Genomic DNA, 27,435 nt, shown 5'->3' on the forward strand with positions numbered 1-27,435 from the left:
TGCAGTAATTGCAAATATTACTGGTGTCCTCTTTGGGTGTTATGTCATTTACACAAATGGAGGGGGGAAATGCATGCGCTATTCCTACCCATTGCCATATCAACATATCCATTGTTGGCACCTTTCCTGCAGTAGGAATATACAGTTCTCTAGCAGGGAGACTCCTCACTGCAAAAATTGACCTTACAACAGTTGAAAGGCTATGAAGCCAGTGATGGAGATACGATGAAGAGCATGGAGCCGTCACTTAGAGAGAGAAGATAGACATAACCATGACCCTATTTAAAAAATAGTCAGCATCTCACAGATAAGTCTTTTCCACTTCCTTTCAGCTTTATGATGGGCCCAATGCTCAATCCAATTTGATTGGCATATTTTGCGGAGATAGTGATCTCCCATCTGGAGGTACCACGAATTCCAGTCTTCATGTGGCGTTTTTCTCTGATCAAATAGATGAGTCTACTGGATTTCAGATGCTATGGAAAGTAAATGGTAAGTCATGGTGATATTCTGGCAGTAATATTTTCTGCCCCAAATCAGCAGCAAACCATTCTCTGAATTAACTCCCTAACATGATTCTTTTTTTAATGTGAACTGCTGTTTTGTTTTTGTTTCAGTTTTTAAAATTTTGTTTTGTTTTCCCATTAAACCTGCTCATGTTGTGTCACAGCTCAGCTCACTTTACGTGTGGCCTTTGGCCATAGTGATGTTTGGTTAGGAAGAAAAAGGAATAAAGTGTGGTGCTCACCCAGAGAAAGACTGCCCACTCTTTAATTAGGAATACAATGATCGCAGTAATGTTACATTTTAAAAGTGTGACAACCATTATCTTTCTTACAGATTTATATTAGGGCTGCCAGCAATTTTTTTTAAAGAAAAGAATCATGACAAGATAGCTTTGAGCCGAAATGCCCTTCTTTCATGTTATTACCTCAGCTGGAGGCTGTAAAATGGGGAACATTTTAGCTGATGTTGGCATTGAGAAACAAAATTTAAGCACTGGCAGTGCAATCTTCCTCCACCCAGAAATGCTTGAAGACTGACTGTATCGCCATGATGCTATGCTGCTGGGGGCGGGGAAGGATTGTGGTGGACAGTAGCTGCCAAAAAGGGTGCCGCGCACTTCTGCCAACACTGTAACACACGGGATGGCCCAGAAGGATCTCTCTTCTTGCCAGATTGGGCCAGAGTGATCAAAAAGTTGAATTTCTGGTAGACCAGCTTCATACCCACAGAAGTACAGGAGAAGCTTAGCATGTCATGGTGATGAATATGGCCACCTGTTAATGTCTGAGCACATCTGAGTTTTGTCACTGGTAATGGGGGCTGTTGGAAATTGGACAACTCTGCACCCTGGTGTAATTAATACTTCTGTGCAACGTGGAAGCTTTGTTCTGCTAGGCAGGTCCACTGACAGTAGCATTCTTTCTCCATTTTAGTTCCCAGAAAATGTGGTTGTATAAGGGTTTGTTTGCTTATTGTTCATTTATTCCAATTTTAGGGGTTATATCTTTCTTTGGACGTGATGTACGTTTTGTTATTTTTGTTGCCCTGATCTGTCCACTAATCAAAATTCTCTGAGTAGAATCACCCAGCTGTGTAAAAATATTAAAATAAAAAGATGATCAAAGCAATTAGATGCCATAATCAGTGACACATGAAAGGTATTACAAATGATAAAAGGTATTATATTATTATCCCACAATAAGCAGGCAATTAAAGTCAGACTAATCTAACCCTACAAATGGCTGGAAGATATGGAATGCTTCAACCTAGTGTTGAAAAGATAGTAGGCATGTCACAAGTGGAGGCCAAAAGTGAAACGTTTCTGTCTCTTGCAAGCACCCACCTAACCTCATTTGAAGAAGCATCTCTGAGGATAAACAGAGTGTTAGGCAAGTACACAGAGCTGGAAAAGTACATTCTCCCTTGAGCTTGACTCCTAACTATACTATGGACACCAACAGAGGCGAATATGTGTAGCTCAGGGTTGAACTGTGGAGTCCTTGGCGTTCTCTGAGCTTGGTTCTTTTCTTGCAAATGTTTCATTACCCAGCTAGGTAGAACTATACTATGAGTTTTGTCTCTCTGTGTGTGTGTGTGTGTTAACAACAGTATGGAGGTTGGTCATCACTGCATTCTTCAGGGATGCTTTTTTCAACCCCCCAGTCTAGTCTACAGTTCTAGGAATTTCCTGGTGGTCCACCATCCACTAGGTCCAAGCCTCTGGAAACATTTTCAAGTTCAACCAAGATCATCTAGGTACCGTACCTCCTGTGCATATTGGGGATCAGGTCTCCTTAAAAAGTCAGCATCCAAACCTTGGAGTGGGCCTGGAAATGGTCAGTTATTTGTAGGGCTGTGACCATCCCTCAGGACACGAGTACCATAAGAAACACACACTTTCTTGACCAAACAAGAATTAATGCAATTTGATCAAGATGATGATCATTTATGCTTACATCTGCCTTTTATGCAGGTCAGGAAACATTAAGGTAGCTTTCCTGATTGAGCTATGTAAGGGTAATAGTCACATAATCCTTGCAGAGAATGTGAAGCTGATGGAAACAATAATTAAATTGCTGCAGCTCCTCTTTCTGCCTAATCACTTTGCATTATTAAATTTGTGATAGCGAAGCAGCTGGAATCTGCCTCTGGGTCCTGCCAGGGTTGAGCTGTTAAATTGTATGGTTTATTACTCAATATCTGAAAGGGAACCCCTTTCCAGGACAGCCTTACAAAATGCAATTATTTGCCATCTCTTTCTCTCTCTGGCTAGACTGGTCACATATTTCGTATTCAAAGGGCATGTGTGGGCAAGGGGGAGGTTAGGGGATCCTGGCAACATTGCTGGGAAGAGAAGGCTTTATGGGAAGCAAGCCGTTCTGCTGACATTCAGCAGGGAGAAAATGTAAAGGGAATAAAACTAAAGAGCTCTGAGATGATGTCATCCCAGACCCACACAAAGAAAAGCGGGAAGCTGCTTTTCTCAATGGAGATGACATCATCCAACCCAGAGAGGAGACTCTAGAGTCTTTTATTCATGTGTAAGTGGTTTCCAATTCTGCCCGTTCCCTAATAATAGGGAATACTCTGTCCTCTATTATTTAAAGCTCTTGCTTTTCTTACATTTTTGAATCTCAGTTCAACTCTTCCTCATACACCCTCTCCTAAAGCAACATGCCCTCTGTAGAGCTATAGAGCCATTAGAAACAAATGAAAAAGAATACAGGCTATATCTAATCCACGTGTTTATTATGCTTCCTATAATGGTCTAAAATGGTATAAGGTCCTTTAACCTTGCATCAGGCATAATGCTCATAATGACAACACTGGGTGCAATGTGATAGACAAACACACACACACACACACACATAAATACACACTTTATTATAAAGAACAGTATATAGAATAATTTTTTCATAATAAAATGTCTGACAGATCAGTTGTGCCTGAAGGAAGGTTAAACAGATTTGGAAATGATCTGGTAATATGTTGTCCAGGCATTCAGGAGGAGCGAAACAAACTCCTGACAGCAATCCGGAGCAGGAGGTGAAATTCAGATAAAGACCCAAATGCCAGCCTGAGGCTCCATTTGGCAGTCTTGTTATCGCTCCTCAGGGGCCCTGTTCCCTGTTTTTTTTCATTAGCAATGCTTATCCGTTGCTTTTCCTTGGGCTGCAAGCGTTCTTGGCTGCTCACCAGGAAACAGAAGGGATGTGAAGGTGAAAAGAAGAGAGCTTTCAAAATCCTCAGGCATTTTGCGCTTCAAATTCCTCTTGGGCTTCCTTGTCATCATTTCTACAATGATGGTTGTGTTAGTGCCTTGTGGGAAAAATAACATTCTTCTGGCACGGGAAAGATTAACAAATTTATCGTTGCCTAAACTTTTGTGGATCACAATTCACAATCCACTTTATAAATGTTTTCTTTAGTTTGGGTTACAATTGTTCTTTCTTTAAAAAAAAAAACTTCTAGTTTTTAGCAATGCAGTTTTAACCACCTTTACATGTTTGTATTTTTGCTTCTGTATTTTTCTTAATCTGTCGTGTATTTTTTAGCTGACCTTTTGCCAGAGTAGTCTTTAAGATGTCCTCTGTGCAGGCATTGGCCATTGACTGCACCTTTTAGCTAGCTTTGGCTCTTCTATTTAGATTCAGTGTTTGCTTCTGATTCTTTGTGTTTCTCAACATGGACAGGAATGCTACTTTATTGTAGGATATATTGACAGAATCTTAAAAGCCAGAGTTTCCCTCTGCTCGCTTTTATACCAAACAAGGTCATGGCAGAGTTATTTTAAGTGTCTCTCACACTCCCTCCTTTTCCCAAGACTAAATTGTCTTTAATTTTGCTTTAACTGTTCCTACATACCTTCTTCAAGGTTATCTCTGCATTCCTGTACGCTTCAAAAGAAGAAAGCCTGCAGAATCATTCAAACACATTAATTAGGAAGTTATCCTGCAGGAAAGGAAGTTTGTATGTGTGGTTTGCATATACAGCTTTCCTTTGCTACAGACCTTAATGGAATGATCGTGTGACCACTGAACACTGCATGATCATTTGACTATTTCAGGAAGTGCTCCTGTTTTAAAAGTTGTATACAGTAAATGGTGTCTTCCGCTGCACGTGAAGTGAATGTAGTAAGAGAAGGTCTTGCAAATATCTCATGAACTTAATAAGATAAATCATTTCTTCCACACGTAAGTTTTTAAAGAAATTCTTTCCCTCTTCCCTCTTTCATTCCCCTTTTCATTTCATCACAATCACATGAGTTGGCTGAAAAATGCTATTTAAACAATTGGCACAGTATTCATGTACTATAAGCAAGATTAGAAAGATAACATGCAAGGCAGAATATTTTCCCCAATTTTTTCTCTTTCCATTGCCCTTCCCTCATGCAACGAATTGCCATCTCAAGCCTAAAAGATAGTTTGGGAGGCGGATTAATTTTCAGCTGGAAATGCAACAGGAGCAGGAAGAGATTAAAAAATCGCTTCAAGTGTAATGTTTCCAATTTTACTTGGGCCTCTTTGTAGTTGCTATTGGGGTGGGAAAGGTTTCTAAGCAATTTTGGCACAGATAAGCAGGCACGCTTAAAGGGGACTTTGAGACCTTTGGAAGCTATTAAAAAAGGAACCAGTTCTCAAGTTTCATCAGGGTTTTTAGTCACATCCCAAACTTTCTTGCCTAGACCCAAGTATCCTTTTGCCCTACAACCTTTTGCAAATGCAATACTGTAAGTCTTTTGAAGTGAACTAAAGTTCATTTCAAGACAGATCCAAGTCATGCTTTATATCTTTGTTATAGTCTTATGTCTCTGTTTGTGTCTAGTTTTTGAAAAGTTATCTCCTTTGTTGCAACAAATGGCAAAAAGTATTCTTTGTTTAATGGCAGAAAAGTCAGATCTTTCTCTCTCCTTGCTGCCAAAAATATCCCTAATCCTACCTTCTGGTTTTGCAGATAAATACCGGTAGAGAAAATATTTTTTTACCATTTTTATAGAGAATGTATCATTTCCTCTCCAAAGGGAAATTTAGTCATTGTGTCATAATATGATTAGGCTACCATCTGGCTTCATTTTCCTGTCTTTGATATCCAACTGTTTGAATAATAAGAATTATTCCTGAAGTGGACAGTAATTGTTTTAGAGCACCTGCTGAAGAGAATCATGGATAGGTATCATTTACATGAACTATGTCTGTATGGTATGTAGGGCTAGCCTTCCTATTTCCCACCTGATCCTGCTAGGTAGGTGGAAGTGTAGTACTCAATTAATTGTACCCTACATTTGATTTGGGGAGCTTTTGTTGGATTCAGTGTGTTGAACGTGACCACTTTCTGCTCAGCCTCGATTTTTGCTAGCATTATAGGGGTCTTCCTGGTTTGGCTGTGTTAGCGTGATCCAGCAGACGTCTAGGTCCCTCCTTTCTCTGCTTCTTTCTGTTATTTCCAATTCAATGAAATGTTAGAAAGAAACTAAGCAAAGCAGCTCAGAACTGTCAGCCAGTCAGCAGGGATACTTCCTAAAACTCGAATAGAAGTGAACTAGAGTTATATTGGGGAAGAGGCCATCAAAAGAGAGATCAAGTCTGGAAATAGTCATGGTGCGCCGAGAAAAACATTCCAGAAAACAACAGCAACTCAATGGACTCTACTGGGAGGTGCAGTTGGGCAATGACTCAGAATGTTGCTGACTCTTCCATTCTAAGCTCACCTCCCTCCTTGCTTCTGGTCGCATGTCCCAGAGTGGAGTGCTTTTTAAAGGGTTGGAATGAACTCCAGAAGCCGTGATCTCATGATTGCTTACCTCATCTGGCTCTTCTACAGGCAGATGTCTCTGCCAGCAGATCTTGGAGTTAGCTGGCAGAAAATAGCTTCAGCAGCAAGGGGATTTCAGCTGTGAGAATGGATTTTTTACTTATCCTAATTGTGTTCAGGCAGGATAGGTAGGTAGGTAAGGATGGATGGATGGATGGATGGATAGATGGATAGATAGATAGATAGATAGATAGATAGATAGATAGATAGATAGATAGATATTTAACTTACTTGTTCAGCAATACAAATACAGCTATAAATACAAAATAATTTCAGGCAGATTCTCCTTTTTAATCAATGCACATCATGTTGATGAAAGTGGATTTGCTGTGAACATTCTTTCAGAAGAAATAAGGATTATAGAGAAATCTTCATGAGTGGAATGTGGAGGTGTTGCATTTAGGGGATGGCAGAGGGGGGTGAAAGGAGGGCTTGTATAAATAATTTTTTCAGAATCTTGTCAGGCAGCTTACAGATAACTTTCTCAGACTCACAAACACACTCACAAGCTTAGCAGAAGATTCAAAGACAAAACTTAGGTAGATAACTAACCTTACTGAAGCCAAAGCAACTGCAATAAGCTGAAAAACAGCTTCTACAAAGGCTAAACATCATGATATGTGTATACTCCCAGTATTTAAACCCTCAGCTAATCAATGTATTTTCTACCTTGCCTACTCCAACCTTCACAAAACTTTGATGGCTTTCTGTGCATCAATTATATATGAAGGAAGCCATCAGGCATAGCATACCAGAAGTGGGAGGTTAAAAAGGTCAGGATAGCAATCATGGTACAGTAATGCCATTAAACCCCATCTCTGACACGCATACGAAATAGGCAGGGCTTCATGACACTTTCGTTACCATCATCTTGACTTTTTTAAGCACTACGCAGGTGCCACTGTTGGGAGGGAACTCCTCCCATGTTTTTTGTTTTGAGATTACAAAGCATGGACTTCCAGGGAGGTTTCAGAATGATGGAAAGTTATGTAACAGAATGCCTTAAGAACAGCAGCCTCCAGGATCTCCAACAATAAAATAAGCTTCAAATATCACCAAGGGAAGTTTGAACACGAGCATACCCAAAATAAGGTAGAAAAACAGTGTGAAAAATTGCAAGGTAGTTTTACCTCAAGCCATTGGTAAAACACACACACATGCACACACACACACACACACATTCATTCATTCAGCCCAGAATCTTAGTCTGAACCACATCTTCAATGTTATCAGTTCATTTCATTAAATTGTATTTATTTTTTTAAAAATAAATGCTAATGAATCTTTTAAAAATTATTTTGTCCGAGTTATTTTGTCCAAGAAAATAATTCCTGTTAATCTGAAAGTACTGCACAAGACTTGCTGAACAAGATTTGCTGCAATTAGATGTCACAATATTTCCACCAGACTGGCCTATATCAAATGTCAGCAAACCCCTTTTTGTGGCTAACAAGATGGAGTCAGTAGGAGAAGTTTGATCAGAAATGCCTATTTACCCTGAAACCCTCCCAGTTCTTTCTATCCCAGAACTACGGCACATTGCTGCCAAAGTAGTCCTGTGGTAGCTTCCTGTGAAACTAAACCACACAAAAATGTGGTTTCTTGAGAAAAGCGGCATCAGTTCCAAGGTCCATTACATTTCTGTTTTGCTATGAATGTTCATTTAAATTCTGTTGGCCTGAAGATAAGGGGCATCCTTATGCTAGTAAAAAAAAAAAAAAAGGAAATAGGTATTGGGGCATCTTGAAAAGTAACCTGTTTGTAATGGCCCAAATTTTTAATGGCTGACATTCAAAGGAATAGATCCCAGAAGGTAACTGAATAAATAATGCAATTTTAAAAATAACTTCAGGATCACAGGAAACTTTGGTTTTACAAAAAAGTTATCAGATAATTTATTTTTGCAATTATGTTAATTAGGGAAGGCATATCCAATCACTCCATATGTTAAGGAAAGTGAAGAACAGTAACAGATATGTTTCTACAGTTTTTCTTAAAAACCTCAACATATTCAAATATTTTCCTGTTAACACAACTGTTAAATAAACTATTGATTTGCACATCCCTAAAAGAAAATCACACCAATGTTGTCACAGCACACAAATAAATTGTTTATGAACAGGGTAACTTTATAGGTAGAATATTGGTGCAACAGAATGAAAAAAAATCAGTATTTTTAAGGCAGAAAAGATATATGAATTATTACGATAAGGACATATCCTTGAAGTGAAGTTTTAAAAGTTCAATATCTGCTTGACATTGTATTTGGCCTTGAAATTCTAAGTATATTTATAATCATGGAATGCATACAACCTTTTGTCATTTTATGGGAAGGCCATAATAACAATGTTTAATCTTCATAAAAATGTTTACTGTATCTACACTGTTTCCCTTTGATAAGAAATTTTCTTTCACCTACTGAAATAGGGAAAGATAATAAGATTATAGTAATTAGTACTAGAATTACTCTTATGTGCTTATCCATTGCGCTTTAAGTTGTACACTTTTGGAATTTGCTTATTGACAAAATAATGTAGCTGCAGCATCTTAAGAACACTACTCCTGGAATTTTGGCCTATTTGCAACTGGGCTGTCAGAAACTTATAGGCTTCTATGGTTCATGTAATAATGGACACCATGGTTCATGAACCAAGAGGTCAGGCTCTAAATCTTTTGCCTACTGAGGTCTTAATCAACAGTGGACAGTGTTTGATCAGGACCACAACTGTGACTTCTGACCTTCCAGATAGTACCATGATACTTCTTTGAATCCACATTTATTCGTTTATTTAGTGTCCTTTAATATTTATTGATAATGCAACTCAGTACATATGAAAAACCTTTGAAAATGAGGTTGAAATAGGAAACAACGTTCATAGTGTGGAACTATATCTACAGCCACCTAATAAAACTCTAGCAAATAATTGGAATAGTACAGAAGAGATTATTTTTGCTAGTACAAATAACAGAAGCATAAAAACTCCACATGAAATATCAGATATGGCTAGTCAAAATGCAAACCACAGTGGTTCAGTTTCAGTAACTTCCTTCTTGTATACCCTGCCCCAGCACTAGTGAAAGCAAATTCCTTTTCTTACCCCCACATTTATGCTCGGTTATACTCTACTGAAAACTGATCTCCAGATGCCTGCAAGCTTGCTTCCCCTGTGAAAGAGGCATCTGTTTCTCTCCCTCATTCTCCAGATGTTACACAATTTATCTAAAATTTCTTTTTCAAATACTGCATTTTTGAATGTAAGCTAACTCATGGAGAGTGCTAGTAGTTTTTGGTGGGAGGGGGTGGCTAGCCATCTTTCCATCATTCTGCAAGCCTCTATTATTCTCTAAATTCACATTAATGAGATGTACTGTATCAACTGCTGTTTAAGCAATCCACAGTTCCTAGAACTGGGACCTAATGAAGCTGTGACTAGATTTTAGAAGTAGGGAAAGCGTGCTCAGCACAGCTTTGAGAACTCTTTCCAACTTCTTAAGTTGGAAGATGGAAAATATGGGATTTCAACCAAGCCTGTCTCACACAAGCACAATGGGAGGGGCGGCTTCGCTGCAGCCTAGCTTTGCTGCTTTGTGTGGGTGGGGCTTGGAGCCCGCCTCTTTTCCTGTTTCCCTCATTTTCCCTCCCTTCTCCTCATGGCTCTCCATGAGGTAGGAATGGATCTTCTCTCCTCCTCATGGTTTTTGTTCTAACATTTCAGAACCCCAACATTAACAGCAACCCCACTCTGGGTCATGTGGCCAAGAGGGAAGAGTATGGGAGCACTGCTCAACTGCCCCACAGATAGGGGTGCTTTGGGATTTTTTTTTTCTCCTGGATATTTTTCTCTGAAACTCCTGGCTGAATCTAACCCATTTTTGAACCTGAACTATTTTTGGTTGGCTTCTCCCAGCACCACAAATCTGGTCTTGTTCCACTCTTATTTTCAGAGAGTTATCCTGCTGACAGATAGACAAGAGTCTCTAACTGTTTCTTTCCAGCCTTTCATCGGGTTGAAGAAACAGAAAAAGGAAACTTCCAGTCTCCTCTGTACAACTGTGAAAAAGAAGAGGAAAGGATGAGTAAGAATGTCAAATTTCATTCATCCAGGAAAAAAAATAAGATTTCTTGTTATGTGTGAGCTAATCTTTAACTTTATATTTGATGTTTGTTAGCTGCAAATCCATTTTAAAAACTTTATTTTTTGAAATATCAAAACAGTGATGGGCTAAATTCTAGTGCCAATACAGCATTAGTATCAAAGGAGATAATAATAAAACACTATGGTATAATTGGGAGGAAAAATGCTTAAATAAGTTCATACAAATTTGTTTGTATAGACTAGCTGTCCCAAATCTGGTGCCCAGCAATGTATTATACTACACTTCCCCGTAATCTCCTATGCTAACTATGGCTAGGGAAGATAGGAATTCTAATTCCACACATCTGAAGAACTTCATGCTGGAAAAGGCTGTGATAAAATGTGGACTGGAGTTCCAGACATAGATTAGCATAAACCGTGCACATTTCTTGAACAGCAGCTGTATGCTGTGAAAATGACATCACCTAAGCCATTGACTCCAGTATCTTGGAAGGATAACAGCTGGTCATTCTGCTCCCACCTATGCAAAACTGAGAAGAAGCCACATCCTCCCAGGAGCTCTTCTTACTTCCCCAGAATGAGTCAATGTTTCATGCCTGCTTAATGAACCAGACTTCGACATATGTTGTCAGAGCATGGATCTCAACCATTCCTTTAAATATCTAAATAGATAAAAGAGCAGTTTGAATTAAAATCACAGACTTTTGTTTCCCAAGAGACCAAATGCAGTGAAATGACAGATATGACTAATCTTTTTCCTCCTCATGTAAAAAGCAGCTGACTGACATTAATAGTGACTCACTGAAAATATAAGGGAATTCTTTATGTGCTTTTGCTAAAGGAAGACACCGAATTTGTGTGGTTTTTTTTTCCAAAATAGTTTTAACTGCACAAAGCTAAGATTCTAAGAGACAACACAAATTCCACTAGATTTTAAAAAAAGGCAATATAGGAAAACTAGAAGGGTTTGGTAAAATCAGTCTATGTTCCAAAGTGTCCATGATATTTTCATTCTAGACAGAGAGAAACTTGGAGATTTGTAAACGTATGAATATCTGTTACCAAGCTTGCCATGGTAGACTTGTTCATGTTCCATATCACATTCCTGAAGTGGTGCTGACATGAGATAGGGCCTCCTATATAGTCACACCTCTTCAGACATTCCCATATTCTCACACAACAGACTATCCATTTTGATGCAGACATTTTTTTTTTCTGAGTCAGTATTCCTATCACATCCATGATGAAATATGTAAAATAATATTCTGCCTATTCAGTGTTTACATTAAATTTTCATTTCTTTGGATTTGGGGATTAATAGATATTTTAATATCTCTAAATTGTTTTTCTGCTCATAAACCTCCAAAGCAAACAAAATTTCTAGAATGTTAGTAATACAACAATTAAGTTAAATACCTAATAAAAAAATTAGTAGTATAATATTGCAGCAAAGCAATCAATTATCTATTTGATCATCAATAATCAAATAGAATTAGGCCCAGCAAATAAATCAATATCATGGCCTCCTATTCCATGATCTGGAATGCAACATAGGACTGCTTAGTTGCTCTGTCACTACTACAAGCTGGCAACATCATCTGTTAATCCCCCACTCACTATCAGAGTGATCTCTGGGTGCATTTTTCTGCTCAACTTCAAGCTACACTTTTCTATATTAGGTTGCCTCAAGTGCTCCTGCATATTTTAGATAGTGTGCTTCAGTTTGTTGCAGTAGTTCATTGGCTACTTTGTAGAGGCAGGAATACTCCTCAACTAAGCCAACGATTATCATCATCTCTAAAATATTTTAGAGCTACCTTCATCATGAATGTTGTAATAGCACAATGGTTGCAACACTTGCCTTGTAAATAGAAGGTTGCTAGTTTGAAGCCCAACAAAATTTTATCATTTCTATTTTTTTCCTGAGCTACTGTATCTAATTTTTCCTGTGGGTTTTTTTTAAAAAAATAATCCAGTGGTGCACCAATTCATTGCATTTCCAGTCACCTGAGGTAGGATTTCACCCTCATCTTCCAATCAGGTATGTGGGCAATTTTAGAGATGGGGGTGAAATCCTTCTACCTTAAGTGACTGGAACAATAATGAAATGGTACAATACTAGATTTCTATTTTTAAAAAGTGATGGTAAAGAGCGATTTAAAAGATGTTAGAGATCAACAGGGCTGTATGAAAGGCATTTTTATTGTAAAGCTGTTATACCTGCACGTGTGTACGTTTTGATACTTTAAATTTGTTCCAACCTTGTTAGGCTGTCTATGTTTTATGTTTTTAACCATTTTTACCATTTTTTTGGATTTGGAGTCTGCTGGAGTGGGCAGCCGCCATCATCATCATCATCATCATCATCATCATCATCATCATCATCATCTGCTTTTCTAAACAGTGTTGCCTGTTTTTTTCAGGGTGTGGTGAAGAATTCTCTGAGCCATCTGGATCTTTCCATAGCCCTGGCTATCCAAATAAGGACCCGCAGAATAGGGAATGTCACTGGTATATTCACACAGCCCCAGGTAGTAGCATTCAATTGACTATTCTGGAATTTGATGTGGAATATAATTCAAGTTGCAACCATAATGTTCTGGAGGTAGGTGCTTTTATTTCAGTATGATAATCTATGGGAACTTCAGATCTTCTGAATGCCCATGGTATTAAAAAATCCATTATTTGTTTGTATTATTATATTTCAGTATTCTTAGTTTTATATTCTGTAAGCAAGTTTGAACACATTTTTGTTTTAAGTTCAGATATATGGTTAATATTATAACTTATTTAATGTTTTATTTTCGAGCCAAGGTCTGGCTCAATCAGCAGAATCCACAGAGGAAGTCAAAAAAAGTAAAGGTGGTGGTTATGCTACATGATCAGAGCCCTGCTGTTTCAGAGCTCTCTATGACTGCCATCTTGACTTTTTTTTTTTATACTCCTCACTCCCATCCCTCACAGACACTGCTGAACTCATACTTCACTTTTAATTATGACCATAATGATGTTTCTTGCTATAATGTCAGTTCAGGACTGGAGAGCCCATAGATCACCAGATTTTGCTAAATGATAGTGCCTACCATTCTTTACCGTCTTGCTGTGCTTGATGTTGTTCTGCCATTTTCTCACTCCTGTCTTAAAACAAGCAGAAGATTATAAAGAAGCCTATATTGATCCATAAAGATAAACATGAAATGCAATAATGCTTCAGGCATTGTTTTTTTCTTGGTTTGTCATGAGTTACCACATAGATACGCAAAATGATCATAGTAGCTAACATTTGCCCACTGGAGTTCATTTTATATTGTTCATGTTTTCCTGTGCAGAAGTGATATGATCGCACAAGAATATTTTGAAACCTTAAATTGAACTAAATTAATGTTAATGTAAGTATTAACATTAACTGCAAGTATTAACATTAATTCCTACTTTTGTTCCTAATATTTCTTAATTCTACATCAATCTGCTGCCAAGGTCCAGTTATTCCTGTTATTGTTATATAAATGCCCTGGCTGGGTGTATATCTCACACTATAATGTAGGTTCCTTGTTTGTAATTGAGCAAACCACCATACTATTATGGGTTATTCAGCAAACCATCATTAAAGAAACTGGCTTACTTGTTATCATGATGTACAAAACCAGCCATTATGAATCCAAGGGAGTTGGTCTCATATTACAAAGTATGTTCATCCGTGTTCCCACCTAATATTTTGGGGAAATGATCATCAGGATAACTCGAATACGAAAAAGGGAAAGAGGCTTGCCAGAACTGATAAGGCCGGGAAAGAACATATGAGGCAGCTTTAACATGTCAGACTATTGATCCATATAGACTAGTATTATGAAAAGAGATTCTCCCCATCATGTGCTGTATGATCACATAAGTTAATATGGATAAAACATATGGCCTACCAACCAGCATAGGGTCTATCAATATGGATTAACCCTATGATACATCCCCAAAATGACTGAAACTTTTGGGAACACAAACCCAGGAAGTGTGCTATGGAAGATGCTATAGCGAGTTAAGAACAGGTGCAGAAAATCTTGGTGCCCTAGAAGTACCATGGATTTGGGGAGTCCTAAAAGATACAGTGCTTCTGGAAGATCTTTAAAAAGCCAGAAAGGCAGATTCTGTCCCAGTTGTTTATGTGTTATACAGTTCATGAGCCTGTGGTTAATATTTCTGTGCAATTTTCCTACACAGGAGTTATGTCATTTGTGGGCTTCTTGCTAGGTTGAAGTAATAGTTCTGAACAGCCTTTTCCCCAGTGAGAGACTATTCATCATATCAGCATCTAAGAGTCTGGCCCAGAAAAAAAATCCACAAAGACAATGTAATGCTCACTGCAAGAGCAAATCTGTCAAAGTGCCCTCAGACACTGATTACACTGACAGTGTGAAATCACCCATATCTGTCACAATTGATTTCATATGATTACTTGACAATTTCAGGCTGCTACCATTTCACAATGTTCATTGCTGCAATATCAAGATGACAATGCCATTTAGAAATTAGAGAGATCTTTGTTGGAACACACCCTGTAAAATGCATTCATTTATTTCATGTCTTCAAAGCAGATTTGATGAGTCTGCAATGCTGGAAAACAATGAAACCTTGTATTTGCTTCTCCTAAACCCTCTCATTTTCTCTGAGCAAGTAGAGCCTTCTCATCTCAGAAGGGCCGCATCCTATTTGCTAAAAATCTGTGCTGTGAGGATGGTCAGCCACATAAAACGGCCTTTTGGTAACATAGGATTACCAAATAACACTGGATTGTTGGCAGCTGCTACAAAAGGGGTGCTAACAGACCAGAAGCAAATGGCAAAATCAGATGAGATCCCCAGGCTTTATGGATTTCCTCTGCATCCTTTGCAATCTGTTATATGTGCCAGCTGGACAGCTTTTTTTCATTGGATCTGGGCATATGACACTTCTGCATGGGCCACACCCTGATATATATTCCAGCCTTCCATTGCTGTGAAGTGTTTTTTTTTTTAATAGACTCATGTGGTAACAATTGGCTTTTCCTCTTACAGCCAAAAGTCACTTCAAAAAAAAAAAAAAGTTACAGAAACACTTTGGCCTTGTTTCTGTTCCAGCCTTATGAAAGGAACTGATTAGCTGAACTGGCATACAGAGAACAGAGGGGGATTCCAAACCACTCCTCAGATGCTTGTCTTTTGAAATAACAGTCCAGTTTTGAACAGTACAAAGAGCAATTGTGAAATTGGCTGGTAATCTAAAAGGGCATTAAACAAATGAAAGGCAAGCTAGAGGTGGCCATGGATATTCCCAAAACTTTAGTCAGTTTTTTTTATATATATATTTTATGAAGAGCAGCTGTTTGTCATGCTGGAGATAGGGTTGGACATGCTGGATCAGGCCCAAGGTGTGAGAAAAGGGGCTTTAACCTTTTCTTCCTGTGCAATTTTCCAGATAATAGATTGCTTGTCTGGATAATAGTCCTGGCAAGGAAAATGTCTACCTAGATGCACTGCACCTTCTGTCTGTGCTTTGATCCAAGCTTCAAATAGGTAACTTCTTACCAGGGTCTTAATGTGGGTTTGTAGCAGGTTGGCTATTTTTCTGAGTTCTGTGGCATACAGAGAAAAGCCTACTTTTTTGATCAGTCAGTCTCAACTAGGATCACTAAGAGGTGAGGAACATTTTTCCTCCCCCACTAATTATTCTTCATGCATTGAAGATTGACATTTCTGTCAGGCTTTCTCTTAATCAATCCATCCCCAGATCCATGGTATTTCTCCCAACCAATCAAACAACTGTTCGATGGGAAAATGCAAGCTTTTCTTCCTGAAGGAGGAAGAGGTGTAGTTGGGGGGGTGCAGGGAGGTGACTTGGCAGTCCAACGTTCTGGAGGAGTTGGAGAAAAGAGCAACAAATATCTGTGGCTATCAAGGATCAAGGTTCATCCTCAGTAAGAAGGAGGAAGGGAGAGTTCTGGAACCTTCAGTATATTTCTGGGGATAGTGCCAATACATACTACAGTTGGGGATCTTCCTTATAAAAAGCTGATAAGCCTTCTTCTCATGCAATAATTTGGAATTTTGATTGTAACTGGATGACTCAAGATGAAAGCAATCCTTATCTTTCAGCAAGGCATTAGCTCTATTTATAATCTACCTCATGGGTTAGAATCCCTTTGTGTCAGCCCTTCAAAGTAGACCAGACAAGGAAACCAAAGTAATGAATGTTAATACTACTTTTACTATAGGGTTACTGTAACAGAATCTTTCAAGTCTGAATGTGCCTCCCCCTGCCCGGCTTTATCCTAAAGAGAACTAGGGAGGGTCAAGTTTTCTCAAATTACATTTCTGCTTTGGACTCAGATTTTTCTTATCTGAACGTTGTCTTGGCTGTGGCTCTTCCTTCTGTTCCTCAAGGTTATTCTCACATCCCATTACACTTCGCATGGGCCTGGCCCAAGATATTCCACTATCTATGCTATTAACCCATCTGGACTGGCAGCTGAATCTGACTTCGCCACTCAGTATGGAACAGTGTCTTCTACTACACCTGAAGGCGTGGCTGGGGGCTTCAGGGAGATTACTTGGCAGTGCAACATTCTGGTATTTAATTCTAGGACTATTGCACCTGAGCTCCAGACATCCAGATAAGCAAAAGGATGTGGAAAATGCTACCTCTTTATTGCCATTTAATGGTTTCCAGATTTTTGCAGCCCAGATACGGTAGCCCTACTTAACTATTCACTCACGATTGATTTTGAATTAGTATTATTATCATTAATTATAATTCAAAGAAGTATCTTCCACTGATACACTACTCAAACATTTCATGCAACCAGATTCTTATTCTTCCTAAAATTTTGGGGTAGTCCAAGAAGCCTTCCTTGTCTCAGTAACCTTTAGATGTTGTGGACTTCAGTTCCCAGAATCCTCGGCGATAGATGGTTGGGTGTGGTAACTGTGAAAAAAGTACCCAGTGAGAAAGAATGTCACCATATCTACCTTGAATAATATACAAGCAGCATGTATATAGGGAGTCAGGAGAAAGCAGGGGAATGTATTCAGTGCTACTATACGTGTGGAGAGAGTAGAGGGGATGGCCTTGACAGATAGAGGGAAAATTCATTAAAAGGCAATAAACAGATAAACATGGCTTAAACCCATGCTGAGATAGAGATTTACGGAAATGCCTAAGGCAGGTGCCCCCAGAATTCACACAAAGATAAAAAGGGGAGGAGGAGAAGCACATTCAGATTTAAAAGATTCTGTTACTATAGCCATTCTAATAAAAGTAGTTTTAGGCCTACCCAGCATCTGTTTCTTGATCTAATCTTCCTGACAATGTGTGACCAGAAAGGAGTCTAAGCACAGTCATGGAACTGCATACTTCCCCTTCTTGAGCAGAATGAGGAACACTTGGTTTCATTTGGCCTGATTCCCAGATTACTGTTATATGTATATTAAGAATTGTGTTTTTAAAATAAATTGAGGTTTCCTTGTTAAATAAGTTGACACAGATCCTGGCTTGTTTAGAACACTAAAATGCCTTTGAAACCACGATTCTTGATTTGCAGGAGTTAGGCACAGTGAAAATTAATCTTGACATTTCTCCTCCTAGAGAAATGCTAGAGCTTGCACAAGCTCATTTCCACAGAGCTCAGAGGATGGAGGAGAGAAAGGCTCCCTGATCGGGACTACAGAAAGTTGGACAACCACTAGATGGCAGCAAAAAGATGTCATTACCTCTAATTTTATGCTGACACTTTGTGGTCATCCCAGTTTTTGCAGCTGAGATTTTGTAGTCTTGAGGAAAGACTTTTATGAAACTAGTCTGTAAAATACACATTAAAAGGGGCAAGGTTTTAATCTTGTGTATGCGGCCACCATCTCCATTTTTTTCCTAGCACCTCCTGCCCCCCATGGATGCTGTTGCTCACAATACAGAAACGCACACTCCATTCCCTTAAAAGAGATCTAATGTTAGCAGCAATTACATTCATGTTAATATATTCATAATGTCTTTCAAAAATTGGTAGAATAGCAAATCAATTATAAGTCAAAATGATATTTCTTTCTTCCAAAAACCAAAATGCTGTTAGTATCTCAGACTTCTGAATGAGTATAATAAGCAGTTAACTAAACTGAAGAAAAAATACTCATAATTTCTGTACACTTTGGAAAAAATGGTGATTTAATGTCTACTTGTTTTTTTTACATCCTGCATGAATCAAAGCAATGGAATTAAAGGGGTTGTGTTGTTCTTTCCACTGAGAATTTTCCTTGGGAAAATATGGGGATTCTATTTTGTTTAATATAAAAAGGAAGGGCACGGCAGGGTGTACCATTTCAGATGTGATAACTACATTCAAACAGAATGAATTGAAATAAATATAGCTGATACTTTTGTTATCTAGGATTGAGTAGATTAATTCTGAAAATTGCACATATTTAGTTATAAACTTTGTGTTAGAGTTTAGAAGAAAAATCCTGGGAGGTAAAAAAATGTACATGGTACAAAGTTTATATATTTAGGCACATTTGTAGCTGTTATCAAGAGTATCCATTTTTGCAAATTATGAAAAATTTATTGAATGATAAAATTAATATGAATATAAATTATGAATGTAAATTGCTAAATATTTTCAGTTGTCATGTGTGCATAGTATGTGTTTGAACAAAATATTACCAAAGAGCCTTTACTTCAAAAAAAAAAAAATCTGATGAGATTTCCTTCTATAAATGCTTATAAATTATAGCTGATTAGTTTGAATATTATCAAAGTAGACAAAGTTGGCAAAATCAAATGCTATAAGAGTGGTAAACTATAAAATATCAAAATAATCCTTTGAATAAAATAAAAAGGTACTGAGAACAATTAAAGTAAAGTAAGACATGTAACATTTGATAGTTTTATTATATTCCCAAAATATAGCCACCAGATTTAGGCTGCAAAAATCCATGCAATCTCTAGATGGCAATAAAGCATTAGTTTCCTGCTTTTTGCTGCCATCTAGAGATCATACCAATCTTTGCGCTCCAGATCCAGTTGCACTGCCAAAATCTTACAGAAATATTCAAGATAATACCTGATATCATGTTCTTCCCTTAAAACATTTTTATTGCCTTTTACTCTTGTCTTTAACACTCAGCTATAGAACTTTCTTGATTACTTTTACATGTTGGCTGTTTATCCATTCTCTATATAACATTGTTTTTGTTTTTTCATATGTCCTTCTAGATCTATGGTGGACCTGACTTATCTTCACCTAGGCTGGCCCAACTTTGCATTCCAAGATCATTACAGAATCCTCTGTATGTCTCTAGCACTGGAAATGCAGTTACAGTCAGGTTCAAAACAAGTGGGAGAATGAACAGAAAAGGATTCAATGCCAGCTGGGAAGAGATAGCAGGAGGTGAGAATGGCTGTGCGTGATGGGTGATGGGAGCAGACCTGTGATGCATTGTGAGGAGTAAAATAGAATTCTCTCTCTCTCTCTCTCTGTTACACATACATACATATATAATCAGATTCAAACACTTTTTAAAGTGGTTATAATGTACCAAATTCCAAAGAATCACTTTAATAGCCTGCTTTTTATTATTGAATGGAGATATTACAGATGTTTAGGGTTGGGCATCTAGAAGTCCAAGGCCACCTATGGTCCCCAATGCCTTTTTTCAGTTCCCTGAGGTACTTCTAATGCGCGCACACACATGTACACAAATAGAAAAATTGCAAAGCTCTCCAAAGAACCAAGAAAAATATATCAGAAATCCTGGCTCCTCTCACTTTGCATCTTCTTACCACAAGCCCCACAAAAGATGGTTGGAACCTCTGGCTATCAGAAAGTTGCTGCTGCCCCAGAGAATGCTTATGGAGTGAATTAAAACATGGCTTTTCAGCTCTACAAATTGAAAGCCTTCATAGAGGTTCAGTTAATTGAATAAGGAGGAAGCTTAATGGTCATTTAATTCAAACTGCTGTTTGATAAGACATATGTCACAATATAGAATTTAGAAAACCTGTTGCTTATTGACCAACCCATCAGTTAAAGAGGAGCCTATATGTTTGTTCCATTTCATCTAACTTTAATAAGACTTTTATTAAATGCACATTAAAATAAGCATTTTTAAAATAAACATTTATCTCTGTCAAAGAGAATGTAGCACTATTTCTACTATTTCTATCATTTCTAGGCTGCGGAGGCGTTTTCCAAGTTCCGCAAGGTGAAATTTACTCTCCAAACTACCCTCAACCTTACAGCAACAACACAGACTGCTCTTGGGTCCTCCGTGTTGATGAGGGTCACCGTATTGAGCTGAACTTCACAGATGTACAGATAGAGTCTCACAGGACATGCAGCTATGATTATGTTGCAGTGAGTAATGTTAATATTGCGGTGTGCTGTTCTGATTTAATCTCATGTTCTGGGATTAAGCTTGGTACAAGAACAGCTCACATTGCCCTTTGGCCCCATGAGGGGTGGGAAGAGAGGATATGGGAAATCCATACGCTCCAATATCTGACTTGCATTCAATGTTGAACATACATGGTACTTTTACATCCTTCCTAAACAGTAAGTGGGATATCAAAAAGAGACTTGGCCTACTCTGGCTGTTCTAAACTTTGTGCACTTCTATAGAAAATACATAATAAAATGTTACTCCACCCTATTGGCTTAACAATGACAATTATGAAAATCCATCACATAAAATTTCAAAGGACAGAAAACACATGCACGTAAGCTAATTTCTCTATTGCGAAATGCTCTGAGCGACATGGGTGGCTATGAGTGTGATTCTATTAAAAGCAGTTTCTATTGCATTTGTGACAATCAACATGGTAACAGTAACATTCTGACTGTGGACTACGATGTACAGTGTCTCAAGGATATATGCAAATTATTAAGTGGTGATGCATGAGTTAATGAACCAGCATTTATGACACCTCACCCTATGACACTGAGAGGTCCATTTACCAAATGGCTTCCAGCACTTGTGGGTTATCCTTTTCTATCTAGGACCAGCACTGGAAAATTTGCAATGTATTGCTGAATTACAATGCTCAGCTTCCTCTGGCCCTGGCAAGGCTGACTAGGATGCTGGGTTTTCAGTTCAGCAATGACTAGAATGCCAACCTTGCCCAATGCCTTTGAATACACTAAGATAAGCTGATTGTTGTCAAATGCTGTCATAATGGAGGACAACAATTTGGGAATTCAGTTTGTCCAAGCCACACTGAGTTTAAAAAAGGTAGAATTTCAAGACCACAGTCATAGCCTGGTTTAAGGTGATCCACATTTTGCTAAGGCAAAATTGGTGGTTCGCATATCATAAAGAAGAGGGAGAAAAGCATGCTGGCTGGGGAATTCTGAGAGTTGAAATCTACACATCTTAAAGTTGCCAAGTCTGAAAAACACTGGTCTAGTCACTCTACAGTCACTTCCCCTATATGTTGTTTGCTCATTCACAGAGAAACCATGTGTCCTCAAAGACCCAACCAAGAAAGGAGAGCAACTGGTGCTTGCTTTCCTGGCACTGGAGGGAGAGGTGAAAAAAGAGGGGATTCCACGAATTGGAAACTGTGATCACTGCTCTCTAGATAGATCACCTGGTCAGCATCATTGTCAAAGCTGGAAATCCATGTAGGGATTTTTAAAGTCAGCTAAATTTCCTGCAGTATCAGCATGGGAGACAAGCAGCTTAAGGCTGCCATGTGGAAGAGATCATCATCAAAAGCTGGAAAACTGAAATCAAAGATTCACCCTCATCCAAAATATGCCCCCCTTTTTCTTTCCTACTAATCCAAATATGACCATTCACTAATCCAGATAGGAACCACTAAAGGATTGTTATTCCTTGTAAACTCTTTCCATTTTAACATTTCCCTTCTAAAAATATGACATCCACTAACACACACATACATGGACACCCACCACACGCTGGTATTTGACCCTGAAGGATAATTATGAGTGAAAAGTGCACTTTAGAAATGATCCTTTTTTTAAAACGGATTTTATTGTTACAGGTAGTCCTCATTTAGCAACCACAATTGGGACTGGCAACTGGGTTGTTAAGTGAAATGGTCGCTAAGTGAAACCACAAGTGTGGTTATGATCTTACTTCAGCTTTCCTTTGCTTTACAGACCTGCAAAAGTTATAAATGCAAGGACTGGTCGCAAATTTACTTTCTCATCACCATCGTAACTGTGAACAGTCATTGTATGAGGCAGACACTAAACAAGGACTACCTGTATTTTTTAAATAACATAATTTTAAGGTGTCAGTTGCTGCTTTACTTATTAGTGTAGATGTCACCTTGGATTTCAGTGCAGTCATTTATATGAGTAAGAATAGTACAACTTCCAAATGTGGGCTTTCCATTTACAATGAAATAGAATTACAAATTTATAAATTAAAAATTGTTATGAATAGGCAAGCCAATTATGTTCCTAGAAGGAAGACACTACAGTATTTTGCACCATATTGTAGTACTGGTTCTTTATTTTCTTGTTTCTTTTTTAAGTGTGATTTCCAAAACTGAATCAAATCAAAAGTTGATTGCAGTAGACCATGCTAGCTTCTTTTATAGTAATAACTTCTTATGATCTGTTTTTAAATATGGTCTGTAGTTCCAGTAAATGTGAGTCATTCATTTCCTATGACAGGAACTGTTTAGTTTTAAGTTGTGCTGTGTGACTGTAGCCAAGCCTTCTTGAACCTGGTACTCTGGAGATGTGCTGGTACCCAAACTCCCAGAATTCTTCAACTAGCATAGTTTGGAATTTGGGGAGTTGTAGTCTCATCCCATATGGAGGGAAAGTCACAATAATCTAATCAAACAGGGAGCACACATCCATTTGTGATTGCAAAATTTATTTCAAATCATCAAGAGAGAGAGTAGACAATTGTAGCACTGGGCAATAAGCTTCTTAGTTCGGGATGCATGATATTATAGTATAATAGTAGGTTTCTTTTTCCATTCCCTTTCTCCCTTGCCCCTCTCTTTCTGTTTTAATAAAGTTTCCAGGTTGTTATCACATTGATGCTTATGACAAAAAAGAAACAGTAGCAATATTCATGCTAACTTGAGTTGTTTGTTCGTTCAAGAAATCTCACTTGGAAAAACAACAAAATTGATGCACCTTCTAAATAATTTATCCATGTTATTTTACAGCCTTATAATCTAAAATAACATTTGGAGAAGTTTTAGGCACAGGATCAAGAATATGAGGTACCTTCAGGGGAAGCAAAGAGTTTGCTGCAGAAAAAATCTTAAGCTATTCTCCCATTTCCTTGTTTTTTCCGGCAGCAACCAAGAGACCAGAGAATAGGGTTTGCAAAACTATAACATTCTGCTGATTTCTGACATGTTGGGATCATTTGACTCAAGTTCCTCTTAAAACCTCCCTACAGTGTCACTTATTACAAAGTTACACCCCACAGGAATGCCACATGCAGTAGATTTCCAGAAAATCTAGCATCTGCAGTGATTTTTTTTAGTGAGGAGAGAAAAAGAAGGATCAGAGTAGCAATATTAGATCTGGATAACTAGCTATAAGAGAATGTTGAGGCATGGCACTATGAAAAGGGCCACCCACAGCTACCCCTTTTGCAAAATGCTGCCGATTTGCATTTTACAGTGTGCCTCTCTGCATAATCAATTATGCAGTCAACAGAGAAAGCATGTATGCTGGGCTTTTATACCTATTGCAGTGTTTCTCAGCCCCAGTAACTTTACGATGTGTGGACTTCAATTCCCAGAATTCTGGGAAACACTGACAGAGGAGTGCTGACCTATTGTATCAGACAATTGACTTTTGTAAAACATCTGTAGAAAACTTACAGTTTTCCTTTAATATACCCAGTTAATGGCTTGAAGAGAGTGTTTACCAGTTGTATTTCTAATTTTGTTAGCAAAGGCTGTCTTTGTTGCTAAAGTAAACCATTTTTGATAATAAAATGCAGATTGTTCTGAGTGACTAACCTCTCGTGGTGGTTGTTTGAAGTGTCTTCAGCCTCAGGGCCAAGATAGTCATTAACCAAGGAAAGCAAGCCTCATCTTAGAGTTGGCAAGTGGAGGGAGAGTTAGGGCAGAATGGAAAGACACTCATAGCAGGCTGGAAAAACTCTTCCCTTTTATGTACTTTGCGTCCTTTCACAAATGTTTTCCATCTGTTCTTCCTTAGTGAGTTTACAGAACTTGGCTAGATCGAAGAGGCCCTTTAAAATGATGGGGAAGGGGCATTTTCAGGGAAATACTTTCTCTCACTTAGCAATAAACCTTTGCAAATGCTTCATATGGCAAAGCAAACACAGTTGGAAGCAAGCCACGTATTTCGCTCATTACATCTTAGTTCGTCCGTCAACTTCATACAGATTGTGCAGCTGTTCAAAACATATCCAGGGTCCATTTCTAAAATTCAGAACTTCTACTACACCTGAAAAAAAGCCTGTCACTCTCAAAATATGCATGGAAAAAATGATTGGCTTACTTCAATGTTTTTAAACAAACATTCCTTTTTTAAAAACATCTAATTGGATATAAATCAAAACAGAGTGTAGTTATTTAGAGATTTTTAGTTTTAATTAATGCTTAATTAATAATGTTTCACAATGGGGGTTGCCTTATTTTAGATTTGTATTGGGTACCTGACATTTACATACTGAGTCTGATTCATAGTGCAAATACAACTTCACTTAAAATTCACTTAATAATTAATATATATGTATTATATATTATATATTATACATTACATATTATATATGTATTATTATCTATAAAGTTCCAGCAAAACGTATGTGGAAAATGCATACATCTGAGTAATGTCCAGTTACATCCATAACCAAATACTAGTCTGTAATTGTTGCACTAAAATAAACTTTATTTTATTATTATTGCTAAAGATATAAGGTGATGTACAAAGCAAGACTCTGAATAATAAACAAGGACTGTAAATTATCCAAAATACAAGAAAAGGAAAAGGAATATAATATTTATTTATTTTTTAAGGACAGCTTAGTCAAAAAAAATATTAGGGGAAATAAAGTTTTCATCTCATGCAAAAAAAAAAAAAAAAGTGAATTTGTAGCCAGTTGTCTACTGTTCAAAAGGACACTGAACAGAGAATCTACTATCTCTAGTAAGCACAGAAAGAATAGGTTCACACATTGTACCAAGACATGTCTTACTTGAATATGTTTTGTTGAATCAGTGACAGTTGGCTAGGGTAACACCCTGTTTTAAGCCATGTGTTCAGCTACATCACATACTTCCGTACAACTAATCTTAATCAATCTGAAAGCAGCTCCAGACCTCTGTGAGCCCATATTGTTGATAATGTTTGAGAGAGCAGAAGTAACTTATTTCTGAATCAGCTGCAGCGCTGTTTCTTTCTGGATATTTCCCCTCCTTTTCACCACTACAACAATGAACAGGCATAGCTATAACTGCTCATATTTTGCAAATTTCCAAATAAATGGGTCCTTCTCATATTGAAACCAGGAGCAGGGAAGGTCAGCCATATCAAAATGGAGGGCACAACTGAACAATGGAAATGCCAACCTTTTTTAATGTGCATCAAATGCATTGTCAATATGAAAAGAATTGAAGGAGAGTCTCCTGCTAGCCTTTAAGACACAGGCAGGCTGGTACTGCATAGGGAGACTCATGTTTGCAGGTAATGGGTTCATATAATATATTGCAAATACTTGTAGAACATTGGAGTTGTTTATGTTGCCAACTGTGGGAGCTAAACTACATGATTCTAAAGTTCCATTGACTCCTCTGTCATACAGGTTTTTGATGGTCCAAATAGGGAAGCTCCACTTCTTGGAAAAGTCTGTGGTCGGCAGCAGCCTCCCCCTTTCACATCTACCCAAAATACCATGTTTGTGCGGTTTCGCTCTGATGCATCTATACATCTCCGAGGCTTTCGAGCTTGGTTCACTGAAGGCAAGTTTCTCTGTGATGTAAAATCTAGATTAGCACTCCTTGTCCAGAAAGGTATTTAGATATTAAGGCTTTTGATTCTTTTAAGACAACAGCAACTTAATGAAAACTTTTTTTTGCTGGAAGTGTTATATGCAACATGGCATAACTGTGTGAAGAAATATAGTTGAAATACTGTATAGCTGGGTCAAGTCAAGCTCAGATGAGTGCATATAGTGTCTCAATACTCTGGGACACAGATAGGCAATAGGTGGCCCTCATGCAGGTCTATTGGCACCCCAGGTGTGGCCTCTAGATGGAGGCCAAAAATGATACCTTTAGGGATATATTTTTTTTCAATTTTTGCAATTGTACCCTTAAAAAAAATTGAAATGAGAGCCAGTTTGGTGTTGTGGTTAAGGCACCAAGCTAGAAACCGGGAGACCATGAATGCTGGTCCCGCCTTAGGCACAAATCCAGCTGGGTGAGCCTGGGCCAGTCACTCTCTCTCAGCCCTAGGAAGAAGGCAAGGGCAAACCACTTCTGAGATCTTGGCAAGAAAACTGCAGGGACTGGTCCAGACAGGAGTCGAGACTGACTCAAAGGTGCGCGTGCACATACACACACACACTCTAATCTCTAAAAAAATCAATTAATTTTTCCCCAAAACCATCACAAATGTTGGCTGTCCATGCCAGTGATATAGTATCACTGACAACAGCTCCCTGAGCCCACCAAGTATCCAGAGCAGCCACTCTCTAGGGACTATCTGGAAAGAACTAGGAATGTTAAAAAAAAAAAAAAAAATCCTGGGGTAATGAATGGGCACAGTTCATCAAAACATTTTGCTGCAAACACTTCATTAACACACATAATTTCCCAGTAAGAAATGTGTTAATTTAGAAAAGATAGGTCCTAAAAAGAGTGTTTATTCAGAAGACTCATTCAAAAAAGACTATATTGCTTCAATTTCTATATTACATTTCATACTCTAAACATTTATTTATGTTGTTTTCAGTTTTTAAAAGCATATGTTGAGGCAATTATATTAAAACCAGGCATCAGAGAAACTGCATAAATTATGCCTGTATCTGTG

The 27,435-nt window shown here is 38.1% G+C and overlaps 1 protein-coding gene across 1 annotated transcript in view; it reads left to right on the top strand.

Annotated features, from left to right (window-relative positions):
* The window catches only part of CUBN (cubilin), a 161,696-nt gene that overhangs the window by 64,121 nt on the left and 70,140 nt on the right, over positions 1-27,435 (top strand). The window contains exons 25-29 of the mRNA XM_088150530.1: positions 333-492; positions 12,839-13,020; positions 19,647-19,821; positions 20,606-20,787; positions 26,207-26,363. Of these exons, the coding sequence (XP_088006656.1) occupies positions 333-492; positions 12,839-13,020; positions 19,647-19,821; positions 20,606-20,787; positions 26,207-26,363 (856 nt within the window). The remainder of the gene's footprint in view (positions 1-332; positions 493-12,838; positions 13,021-19,646; positions 19,822-20,605; positions 20,788-26,206; positions 26,364-27,435) is intronic.

This window comes from Python bivittatus, unplaced genomic scaffold (assembly GCF_059951505.1).
Source record: "Python bivittatus isolate LINGU-HERP-01145 unplaced genomic scaffold, Pbiv_v1 ctg000610_np1212, whole genome shotgun sequence".
Lineage (NCBI taxonomy): Eukaryota > Metazoa > Chordata > Lepidosauria > Squamata > Pythonidae > Python > Python bivittatus.